General features: G+C 41.2%; 1 protein-coding gene across 5 annotated transcripts; it reads right to left on the reverse strand.

The window, feature by feature from the left end:
- Positions 1–2,947: 2,947 nt before the first annotated feature.
- Positions 2,948–9,236, reverse strand: LOC135586647 (uncharacterized). Of its 5 annotated transcripts, XM_065086651.1 has the most exons (14): positions 7,330–7,799; positions 7,166–7,216; positions 6,098–6,235; positions 5,850–5,931; positions 5,635–5,711; positions 4,974–5,080; positions 4,589–4,700; positions 4,345–4,461; positions 4,173–4,264; positions 4,008–4,074; positions 3,843–3,921; positions 3,675–3,766; positions 3,433–3,576; positions 2,948–3,328 (listed from the first exon to the last, which is right to left on the reverse strand). In XM_065086651.1, exons 1-14 carry the CDS (start codon positions 7,381–7,383, stop codon positions 3,305–3,307), a joined length of 1,236 nt encoding a protein of 411 aa, XP_064942723.1. In that variant the 5' UTR covers positions 7,384–7,799; the 3' UTR covers positions 2,948–3,304. The 5 variants fall into 5 exon arrangements, with proteins under 5 accessions (XP_064942723.1, XP_064942721.1, XP_064942725.1 ...); XM_065086649.1 differs by lacking the exons at positions 7,166–7,216; positions 7,330–7,799 and adding an exon at positions 8,760–9,236; XM_065086653.1 differs by lacking the exon at positions 7,166–7,216 and having other exon boundaries at positions 7,294–7,790.
- Between the last annotated feature and the right edge of the window lie 3,418 nt (positions 9,237–12,654).

A 12,654-nucleotide genomic window follows, 5' to 3' on the forward strand; every position in this document is an offset into this window, starting at 1 on the left:
TCTTCAATGTTTGTGGCACCATATGTACTAATTTCATGATTTCAGTACCTTGCAAGTGAAAAATTGCATGGCTTGGCAAGAAGCCGGTGATGGTTGATTAGATAGAGCAGGTGATCCCATGTAATGCAATCTACCACATCACATTCGAGATGTAGTATTTCTCTATTTAATTCTTATTTATATATGACAGGAAAGTGCATGACATGATTAGGTAGGATTGACAAAAGTCAATTTTTTATTATCTTTATTATCATGTATTTATATAGACAAACTACATTCTTGATATAATTAATAAATATATTTTTTCTTGCTCGAGAAGAATATCCCTAAGTAAGACAACTCTCTAGATAAAAAACGAGGAGAGTGAGATGAGGATCATCATCCTGACCCAGTGATGGAGCAAGGAAAGAAACCTTGGTGCTGACAACTTTTGGTTCCAAGCAGCGAAGCATATGGAAAAGACAAGAGGACACTAATTCCAAGCTAGTGATGAGGATCATCATCATCCCCTTCCTAGTATTGATAAAAAAAAGACAGCTAAAGTCTTCCGAAGAGTGACAAATGAAGCTAAAGAGCTGAAACCCAAATTCATGATCCCGAAGTCAAGGAAGGAAAGCTAGAAAAAAACTCCCTCTAGGAAGTATCAACCCTCTCGTAATCTCATTTAAACATAGGTCAAAGAAGAATGAATTTTTTGTTTTGGAATTGCAAATGTGCGGCCAAGAAAAATTGCGTAGCCCATCTTAAATATCTCATAAAAGAGTATAACTTAGTTATGTTTACTTTGCTATGCACTTATTACGCCAAGGATTCTAATGATATGGGATGAGGAGCGACTTCAGGCAAAGATGGTTAGTAAACACAAATGTATTAGCATAGTATTCAACAACACAGGTAAGTTCTCTTGGATTCTTACGATAATTTTATGCAAGTACTGTTTTTTTCCTTCTTTTATCGTAGGAATCATTGGAATTTACTTGCTTCTTATGAGTTTAATAATGTGCCATGAATTCTGTGTGGAGACATGAATATAATCTCCTCACATGATGATAAAGCTGGGGGGGGGGGTTTAAACCTTTCTTTTACTCTCTTTTTATTATGGATTTTAGGAATTTTATCTCTTCTTTTGGGTTAATTGAAGTCAACTTTCATGGTCTTAGGTTTACATGGTGTAACAATTTCTGTCAAATTTGATTGGATCTTTATGAATGATAGCTGGTTGGATGTCTATAGTTTTACCCAAGTTGTTCAGATTCCTTGTAGGGTTGAGAAGGAGAAAAAAAGCAAAATTTTTGGATTTGAATAGGAACATAGAGACCATGTTTACAATATTCTCAATGGTTTGAGTGCCTCCACTATAAGATGGAGGAGGTATAAAGAGAGTCTTAAGCAGAAGCGTAGAGAAATAAGTTATGAGATTGAGAAGCTTGAGGACAAAACCGATTGAAAGTGTTTAAATAAGGGGGAGGAAACTAACTTAATTTATCTCCATAATAAAGTCTTAGCTCTCAATTGTCAACTACATCATAAATGACGAAATAAGGCTAAAACCTAATGGATTATGAAAAGAGACCTAAACACTAAATTTTTTCATGAGTTTATTAATTATAGGAGAAAATCAAAGGACCATACGTTAAACATTTTTTTACTGCTATCTTCTATTCTCTTTTCTCATTCTCCTCCTCAGATAGCAAGTGTAGAGATTTGGATAGCGATTCGAGGAACATCTTTGTAGCTATTACTATATGGATCATCGCTAGAGAGGAGGATACTTGATCTCCTTCATTCTCTCTCATAGATATATAAGAATTCAGGGATATATAATCTCTCTACGTAATATAATTATTTCACATGTGATATTCAGTTTTATGAGTCTTTGTACATAAATCTTTGTAGAACGATAAATACCTTTTAGAAAATTTAAGATTTTTATTTTATGTTGTTCCATTGCACATATGATGTTGCCCCTAGATTTTTTTACAGAAATCACATCAACTTTTTTTACCAGAGATGATGGTTTTAAGGTAGAGAATGGGGATGAAATATCTAATTGTTTTGTTGACTGGTACATGAATCGATTGGGAGATAATGCTACTTCTAGGGGTGGGATTTGTCCATTGGGATACTAAGCACTTGCATGCTCCTCTCTGTTTATCTAATGATGTCTATTGGGATTTGTCCAAAAACTTTCCATGGATGAGATTTTTAGTCCCTAGGTCTCGGCAAGAGTTTGGGGTGTGACGGGTTCAACACTATGGAATTCTTTTGAGCTTATTGGGACATCATCAAGGATAGCATTATTGAAGCTTTTAACAAATTTCATTATCAAGCTAGTTTTTCTTTAAGTTGGGATAATATTTTTTATTTTTTTTTTAAAAAAAATCTCAAATGTTCTAACACCAATGATTATCAGCCGATTGTATTGTATAATATGGTTTATAAACTTTTAGCTAAGATATTAGTTAACAGGCTTAACAGGCTTAAAGGTTTATAAACCTTAGTTGGACGAAGGTGATCGTCCGATCCGATGTGCTAGCTAGATAGAAATCATCAACCATATTAACCATCATCCTCCTTGGTCCTTGTAATAGATCCTCAAGGACATGTCAAGGGTCATGATAATTTTTTGTCACATTAGTAGAAATATGAATATATTTACTCAAGATAAGTCTTTCTCTCGGGGTTCTCTCCAGTTCAAGTCCGGAGTATTTGGGACTCTGGATATTTTCGCTGATTCAATTAAATTGTTTTCTGTTTAAAAGAAAAGAAAAAAACAAGCAGCTGTTGATCTTTGTTGCTCCAGATGATTCGTCTACTGAGTTAATTTCCCCTATTTAATTCCCCTACTTGCCCCTCCTTTTGTTCAGTAGCATGCAACTTTTATTCTGGTGGTACCATTCTGCTGCCATCAAGTGCTAAAATTTCATGGATAATTTTGGTCTCCAAGTAACATAAATAATTTCGTCCACGTAGATCTCTATCAATAGTAAACATCTGGTGTTACTGGGTATACAGCATGCACTGCATGAAATTGGTCAGCGCCAGAACTGGTAGTACTACATGACAAAACTTGGTAGTCTGCAACTCGAGTTATCAAGCACCACATAATAGGCTCAGAAAAGGGCACTGTTGGATGGACCTCTGTGTTCATCACAGCAGAGCCTACAACATCTAGAGTCTTGTCTCCCAAGCATTAGACGCTCGAGATAGCTTTACTTTGGTGAAGACGAGGGTTAGAAGCCAGACTACGATCCTCAACAGAATGTAGCAGCAATCTGATTCCTTCGTCAATTATTGAGGAGGTCTAGGAAATGCCAATGACCTTCAACTGTTCATAGACCATGGAAACAATTGCTTGTGTGGTTATAGCATGCACGTATGGGAAGCAGAAGCTGGCATGAAGGGAAGAGTTTACCGGAGTAGGTTACTCACAAGATTGTTCTGAGGCTCCCTCCAGTAGAATCCCTGGATAAGAACTGGGAAGACGTTGCAGCCAATTAGAATGTATATCATAAGCGCATGCATCCCCAACCATTCCATAGCCGAGGTTGGCCTCCTATAGCCACCGACATCAACCTGTAGACATCAAAAATGGTAAAGATTAAGCAGCGTTTCAGATACAAGCAGAGAACATTAGTGCTCGGAAAGAAGAAAAAAAGTTTTGGATATCCAACCAGCACATATACTCCAGTAAAGAGCATCCCAGCAGCTCCAGCAGTGGCACACGTATAACTTAATGTGTACAGAGCCTTGTTCATACGCATTCCTGAAACAAAGATGAGTTTAGTTGATTGTACACATCACAACCAAAATGAAGTTAAGGAAGGTAATCCGGAGGATACCGAAGAAGTCCAATGAGAAGGCCAAGGCCAACAGACAAAAGGAAGGAATCAACCATTGAACGATTCTGTCCTTGTGATCCTGCAGTGTTTCAACAGTGATAAGTATTCACCGCAACAAAAAATTTCTTGATCCAAAGATAGTGTACAAATATCAACTATCAGCACCTTAAAATGTATGATAACATGTCCGAATTGCAAACCGATCAAGCAAGTCACGATTGCCATCACAGAACTGCAGCATCAACTTGTTTGCTTTAGTTGCCATGACATCAAAAGAAGACGAAGACAAAACTGCAGATTGGCAGCAAGAAAGACAAAAGAAAAGCTGACCTAAGTAATCCTTCAGGATCAAAAGGAGCTTGGCACCATGAAGGAGCATCAGGTGGTAGTGGGCCACTAGCTGGTGAGTTTATGCTGCATTGCTGAAGAAAGAGTAACAAAAAGTTATGGAGGGGAAACCTCACGGATTGATCAACTGAAGTAGATGCAGCGTATGTGAAACCTTTGTCCTTTCATAAACAGGACGTCTATGTAGATGTCGGATGCCAAAAATTTGGCGGTCAGTCATTCCCACAGCATTGCAGGCAGGTCCTGTGTCACCTCTCACTCCGCATTTCACCTAGAGTTTATGAATATAAATATTAATGTTAATGGAATATATACTGGGAGAAACTCATCATTGGAAGAGATCACAAGGTACAAAATGACAAAGTCTAGGCATTGATCTAACACTGTGTGCAACTTACTGATAAGGTCTTTGGCGTGGAGCCTGGCCCTGGAATCTGGTACTCCCAATCAGGAACATACGAACCATAGAGAAGAACCATGTACATGATCGTAAGAATCAAACCCACCAGCCTACATGAAACAAGGAATTTTCATTGAATCGAATTACAGCATCATTAATACATGCGACAATCATAGACTGGTCTAGCTACCTAGCTTTCTTTAATGCTTCTCTACCTATTTTGTTCGACTCTCCAATAATCTCTCTCTGTATCTGTTCCTTTCTTTTTCATTTGTTTATTTAAGCCTTTTAGCTTTCTGAAACACTTTTGTTGATACAGTCACCATGATGCTTGACTGGAGAGTAACTTTGAAAGATTGATCAAACACACTTGACATACTTACAATTGCAATCGGTATCGCCTGACCAAGGAATATCCAGAATCAACAACATCGTCACTTTTAAGCCAGATTTCGCATATTGCAACTAACAGATAGGCCATCGCTATCCTCTGCAAGGAAGATTATTTAGTTGAATAGATAACCTCTACAAAAGACAAGAGTAATTCATAAAACGATTGCCTAATAATTAGTGGACAACACAAATTTCACTATTTGCAACGTAGTGGATATGATCATTAGCATCTTATCAGCAGATATCTTGTATATACTCTATAAGGTTTATATTAGACCAATGGCTGTGGGCTCTTAAGGAGTTTAATTGGAGCTTCTAAAGATTACAGAGAATTCTTGTTCAGAGAGATTTCATCTCACACTGTTTGTTTAGATTTCACTTGTTTAGAGAAATCAAATAGGTGGCTCCAATCTAGCTGAGTCTGAAGAAGATTTTAATGAGCACAACAAATGTTCATCTCTAATACAAATTATTACAATGTGCTTAAATTCATCCATTTAAAAAGAAAAAAGGCTTTTTGGGATGAAATCGACGTAACTGCTTAATTTTGACAGCAAAATTGAAACTACAATGATTGTGTACAAATCATCATAAAGCTTAATGGCACTGTGTAAAACACATTATTTGTGAGCATCAGGGTGCATCTCCTACCTGTAGTACGCCCATCCATCTCATACTCAAAATATCAACTCCATAAGTTAAATTGTGAAGACCATGGAAATAGCCACCTAAGAAAATAATAAGAATTTAGGAAGTAACCAAATACACAATAAGGTGACAAAAACAAAAAAGGAACCAAATTTCCTCAAATAAGTTCACAGAAATATTAGTGTATTTTGAAGTAGTAAAGGGGAAGGGCTGTATACCTTGAACAACGAGACCTACAACAAAGAGCTTCAGTGCTCGAAGTAATGCTTTCCAAGTTGCTACGGCTTGGTTTGTGACTCTCTGAGCACAAAGCTAAGTGTAAATTGCATCTTTCTTGTACTCAAGATGCATGCTGTAACTATAATCCATTAACATTCTTTTCTAACTACCAAATTAAATTACTTAATCCACTAAAATGTAGAATTTCCAGTATAGGATTAAGCATTTGGTCAAGCAATTAGCTTACCTTGTATGTAAGTGCAAGTGCAACTCCAACTATAAACAAGAAAAATGGCATGACAAAATCAGCAAGGGCCACACCATCCCAAGGAGAATGATTGATCGCAGGAAAAAATGATCCAGCTTCGTCTACGAATATCATCAGCTGCAGTAAATATGTGACTAAGAATTATATCGCAATTTCCATCAAAAGAGAAAAACAGGAAACAATATCATAAGACATAAAAAAGTAAATGGGAGTATTCCCTATATGAGGCTCATTCCGCATTGTTCATAGATAGTATCATTTCAGCCAAAATTTCTGCTATTAACGGAACACCTTCAGCTAAAAAAAGGTCAAGGGACACTGTCCAACATCATGTTGATTTTTATCAAGTGCCACTTGAAACAAAGATCAAAGGCTCGAAGTACATGTTAATTTTCATGGTTTGTAGGATTAGGAAATAGTTTCATGTCTATGAACTTTATATTGCCCCACAGAAATCCTAAAAATAGGTATCATAGACTTCATTTTTAATTGATAGTTATTTGGTTGTGTTTTAAGGTCTACAATGCATGAGAATGTTTTCGCTATTTCTCTAGCTTTCTAATTATTTTAAATATAGAAAACCTGAAAAATGTCAAAATCTCAATTAATGCACCAAACTGAGGCTTCAAACTCACCGAAGGACCAGGGACCACTCTCTCAGAAAGGCTTCTCAAAAAGCAATTCTGACGAACTCGTATTCATTTTCGGGACCAGGATTTTGTTTTGGCGGTGCAACGACAGTAAAGGCAATAACATCCATCAGATCACGCGGCGGAAAGTTCAGGGATGGGAGGTACAGGAGCCCTTAAGCCAAATCCTGATCCAGGTATCGAAGAGTGATTGTTTTATGGAGCTTCCACTTTTTAATGGGCACAGCCACCGCCCAGAAGAAGAAAAGGTTGAGATCAGGTCTGCAGCAGCCATATACTTTACCCACCTCTGCAGACAAAAGGATCTTGCCCTAGTGGTCCTCTGCCTTACCGAAACTCTACACCAGAACTCATACGTCCTATGGAACGAGAGGATTTAGGTAGGGAAAGCACCGACCGTAACCAGAACATGATACAAGCGTGCCAAGCACTCCACGCATCCAGATACCTGAACAGGTTGACTGTGGGAAACAGTACATGGAAGGAAAGTTCTGTAACATATAGCACTGCAACTGCTATACGTACAGATTATTTACTGAAGGTGGGCGTCGGGAAGCAAACCAGAGCAGGAGAAGGGCAGCTCTGATGCTGTCGATTCTTAGTTGGAGTGGACATATGGTGCTGGCGAGATTCCTTTCCAATGGTCGGCACTGATGACTTGCGTGCCAACCTCTATGACATGACCGCGCATCCAATCGAGGTCTGCCCCAGAATTTGAAGCTTGCTGCAGCGGTCAGTAGTTACCTTCCGAAAGAAATGAACTCTCAGACACGCCGCTTCTGCCTTCTGAGTATGATGCCGTCACTGCTACTGTTCTATGTTATAAAAAATAGCATGACTTCCACCTTCCCAGTTAGTGTTTCAATCATTCGAGAAAGCAAGAACAACATTAGACCACATGACCAAGTCTACATCCAATGGATTCGTCCACACGAGTCATATTCGAGCTTGGTTGGCTCTTCGAGGTCGCTATGAAGTACATACGGACATGTATAGTTTAACTACTTACAGCATAGATTAAAGTGCATGCAATGAATGTAAATTGAAGGATGAATGGAAATGATTTATGTTATCTCCATTAGGTGGCCAGAATTGAGAGGCGACCTAAACGGACGGGGACCATGGATCAACCGGGTCGCGTTCGTGTCCTAAGATTATGGTGGGACCCACGCCGTATATGGGGGCAACGGCTGAGACGCAGAGATCGATCGGCTCCGATCAAACCTCCGATTGACACCACTTGGAACAACGCAAGATGTGTGTCGGCAGATCAAAACAACACGATAGGAGACGACACAAGAAACTTCTCGCCTCCTCCTCCTCCTCCTCGTTGCTTCAACGAAGCTGGAAGCCGAATAGGTTGGGAGCCGACACTTGTGGATCATGGACGCGGAAAGGAAGCAATGGATTCAAAGCCACGCAAGAGAAGGGAGCGGGCATTTTAACACGTACAAGTTTCCTCTTGTGTGCGCCCAATTCCCATATCCCTGGTTTGATGGACAATGAGCGCGAGGCCGAAAAAGGAGGAGAATACAATTCCCAGGGATGTAATGCTATCCACGAGTGGAATTCGATTCGATGAGAAGTGACATGACATGAATTATTAGTTGCCATATTTTATGGTACCCATGAAAACAATGGCACCGAGTAACAGTGAGGAAAACTAAATGCGGAAGGGAAGTAGAGAAGCACAAATATTCTTAGGGATTACTCTGTAGAGACAGAAAGAATTCTAGGCATTGATAGGATGAGTGTCATAAAATCTAGTAAATAGAACGGAAGCGGGAGGGACGTACTCAATCAGGAAAACCGCAATAAAATTTATGGAGAAAAATAGCTGAGAATCCGAATCGAATCGTGCAATAATTGTTATTTTTTGACCTAATTGATGAGCAATAAATGGAAGGAGGATTCGGAATTAACGTAAAGATTAAATAGGCGTTAAGAAATAGTGACGAGACCAAACAATGCGGAGCGAGCGGCTAACTTACCGCGACGGTGAGTCCTCGGAAGACGTCAAGCGATACGAGGCGCTGCCCGCGTTTCCCGGAAGCGGAGGCCTCCTTTTCTGGCGGGGCTCCATGGCTGTGCTTCCCGCCGGCCTCGATGTCCCTGTGCTGAGACAACAGCACGTCGTCGACGACGACCTTGTTGGGCTCGGCTGATGGAGCGGCCGCCACGCCGTCATCGCTCTTGATGAGCTTGTAAATCCCCATATCTCTCTTCAGACTCTTGGGATATGGATCTGAGGAAGAGAAACAGAACAAATGGCGGAGCGACTGAGCAGTTCCCCTCGATCTCTCCCTGAAGGAGAGGAGAGGCGAGGTCTAAGGAGAGCGAGGAGTGGAGGGGAAGGGAAGGAGCGAAGGGATCCTCTGCTTTCTCTGTTCCTAACCGCTCGTTTTCTGTTTTGTTTTTTTTGGCGTGGGTCGTCGGATGCCGTGACCTCCTGCTCCTGCTCCTGCTCCTCTTCCTCCTCCCTGCCATTTATAAGGAGCTGTACCGCATGAGCCCACCATCATTTCCTTGTCTTATATGTATATACATACATAAACCAATAGTATTTTAAGGTGATATATATAAATCGTATTAAATGATATGCGTAAGACAGATTGATATACCGCACATATCGTTTCATATGCCATTTGTTGTAGCAAAGGACCATTGGACTTTGCGGCCCAAATAGAAAACCACAGTGCACCTTACTGTTGGAAATACAATGAACGAAGGCCATCTCCAGCTAAAGGAAACAGCTCTGACGACACTTGATCGATGTCAGGGGAATCGAATCGATGCACGTCGAGCGGGTCGCAATGAGAAGAAGGGAAAGACACAGAAAATTATGGGACCAGTTTGACGGCCAATCGGATCTTTTTTCTCCCCTAAAGGCTTCTGCTAACACCATCATAGATATTTGAAATAGCGAGGAGGCCCACCCATCATCGATGGGCATCACTCCACTAGCATCCGATGGTAAGCGAAGCGTCTGTTAATAATAATGGAGAGAATATATGCTCCGTTTTTCAAAAAGCTGTCGCATTGTCAAGTCAATTTTGTTTTTTATGAGAAGGGAAACTGAAATTTTATGACGACGCAAAAATTATCTATTTCAAACCCAAGTTAGGTAACCTAACTATATATTCATCAAGCTTTAGATCAACTGTCATTCTTGTCCCGCAGGTGGCCTACCTGTGGATAATGGTGAAATTTTAATGTGACTAACATTTTATCATCACAACAAGTTTTAGCAAACGTTACTATTTTATTGTCTAATGATTAATTAAGGACAGAAGTTAGGCCATATTACGTTCCCCGTGTGATAGAATACACGTGTGGAGAAGCCGACCCACCCTGTCACGTCGGTGTTATGTTCCATGCGGGCTAAAACAAAAGAGCGGCAAGTCGTCCACGTCGTGCTCGACCGGGCGAATAAGTTCCCGGGTTTCCTCACATCCGAGAATAATAACTTGCGGCATGCGCCCGTTCTCATTTCGCTCCGACTTGGTTTGAGACACATGATTTTTGTCTCGATCGTGGGATTACAACATTATTCTCAGTGATCAGAGATCACATTTATTCCCGTGTTTATCCTTCTCGTCGTGCATCACGAGCACGAAGAAGCAATTATTGGTGGTTTTATTACGTTCGAAGACAGGATTTGATTTAAATTATTCTAATATCAATTGTCTGACTATTACCGGCATAAAAGAAACAAAAAATTATCTTCTTGGAACTCTAATCAAAAGGGTCATAAGAGTGTTACCAATTAAGCTTACCTCAAATGGTAGGTATCTTCTGTTCCGATTAGGGAAAAAAAGAAGGATTAACTAACTCATGCTATATATCTTTCGTTCTTCGGGCTGTAATTATTATCTACAGAATTCAATGTTCACATCATTTGTTAGGTCGATAGGGAAACGACGGAATTGTGTATAATACTTTGACGACGATCTCAGCTGCCTCATCTGCGACTATTGTATTGTCGCCAAATTTAGATTGACTATGTCTCTGCGAAATTAGCGGGCAGTTGGACATCCCAAAATGGTCAACTCGGAGTCCAGCTATCGGCAACCGTAGGAGGATGAGGTGGCAGCATGTTGGGGCATAAATCCAGAGACGACAGGTCTGAACACAATCCTCGATAGATCGATCTGATTCGGTCCGATCGAACCGTCGACGAATTCTCCACGAGGTGAACCGACATACCTACTCTCACAACTGCTCCATGGTGAATTGGCGCCCGTTTGTGGGATCGTATGGCGATGGCACGAGTTGGGAGAAACCAATCGGCAGATGTTATTGGAGTTCAGCAATCCATATGAGGCTGGCAGGTGTTGGACAAAAAGGATATGCTTTATTATGGCATACCGGCATTGGTTTCTTGGTTTTATTGTCGGCATCGCCATCCATGGTCGGCCTTGAGAGCAGCTGCTCTCCACTGCATGGGAAGGATAGTTAGGTTGTCCGCAAGCAACGCTCAAGTAGCTGCTGCTCTAATCGAACCGTGTAACCTATAGCCATGGTTGTGGGTGGGCGACGAACTCGACAGATTCGGATGGCTGATGATGTCCTGGCAAATGCGTCGTGTGATGGGTGTTCTATAGAACGAACTAGCTCGTCCGTCCTACCGCGCAAAGTTTGTTGCCTTATGGATGATGATTGGATTGTTTCCATGAGTTCTCTGCACCATAAGTTTGGAAGCTTATACTAGGAAATACTACACATGTATTCCTCTTTCTCTAGCATTCTTAGGTGTAACGTGTTGATGTACTCCATCCAGCTTATGATCAGAAACGAGGGAAGTACTCGGGAGTTCGGCAGATAAGCCGCTCTGCCAACTCCATCCATTCACAGCACCGCGGTGACAGTCATTCCCTGGCGAGTGAAACCGGTGGTGTGGGAGCAAGACACGAGTAGGAGGATTCCAAAGAGTTTCCTTAGACCTAATTCTTATCGTGCGTCAACAGGTCACTGGATAACTGGGAAAAGGGAAAGAGATGTCCAAAAATCATCGCTCTTGTGTTCGGGAAACGAAGAGGAGGAACGTCATTCGCCTGGCCCCTTCGAGACAGCCAATAATGCCTAACGCATATCGTGGGCACTTGCAAGATGTTTCCTGATGTTATCTTGCCTTCATCACTGCCCTTATAATGCTTGATTAGATTCTTAATATGGTTGGCGGAGCAGGCCGGTATTATGAATAAACTGTGAATATTCCCACTCACACAACCATCACATCATAAAAAATATAAGGTACCAACAAATAAAAAATACAAGAAATAAAGGTGGATAATAGGCATGGTCTTCCAACGTCAGACTCTTTCTCCTCACTCTTCTTCCACCACGAGAGGTACACTGAGATGAATGGATAGAGTGAAAAGTGAAGCGCAACCTCTAATGTTCTTCTAGCGTAGGACGGGTCCATCTTCCTAAAATGCGATTGCCGACATCGGAGAAGAACAACTCGGTTATAGTATCCATCCATCATCGATCCACGAGGTAAGGAAAAGTGTCCGTGCAAGCACACGAGTAAGCAGTTCTTCTGATCATGTGGGTGGGTGGCTGGTGGAAGGACGATCTGCGTGCGTCTTCGTTCAGGACCGGAGGGGAGAGTGCAGGGCATGGCAAGATAACGAGAGTTCCATGGGCTATCGCCGCTACGGCGTGGCCTGGTCCGTCAGGGACTGGGCTTTTAATCGGAGCGACCGCGAACACTAGATTGCCTACTAAATGGGTCCGATCCCTGATCTGAATCCAGCCACAAATTACACAAGATACGGCCGGTCACTGGCTTTTGTTGGAAAACACAAAAAGAAAGAAAGAAAAAGGAAACAAACCTACGCGCGATGACTATCCCTGGCGTGCGATCCCCCTCCTCCCGACGGT

Source organism: Musa acuminata, chromosome BXJ1-10, assembly GCF_036884655.1.
Source record: "Musa acuminata AAA Group cultivar baxijiao chromosome BXJ1-10, Cavendish_Baxijiao_AAA, whole genome shotgun sequence".
Lineage (NCBI taxonomy): Eukaryota > Viridiplantae > Streptophyta > Magnoliopsida > Zingiberales > Musaceae > Musa > Musa acuminata.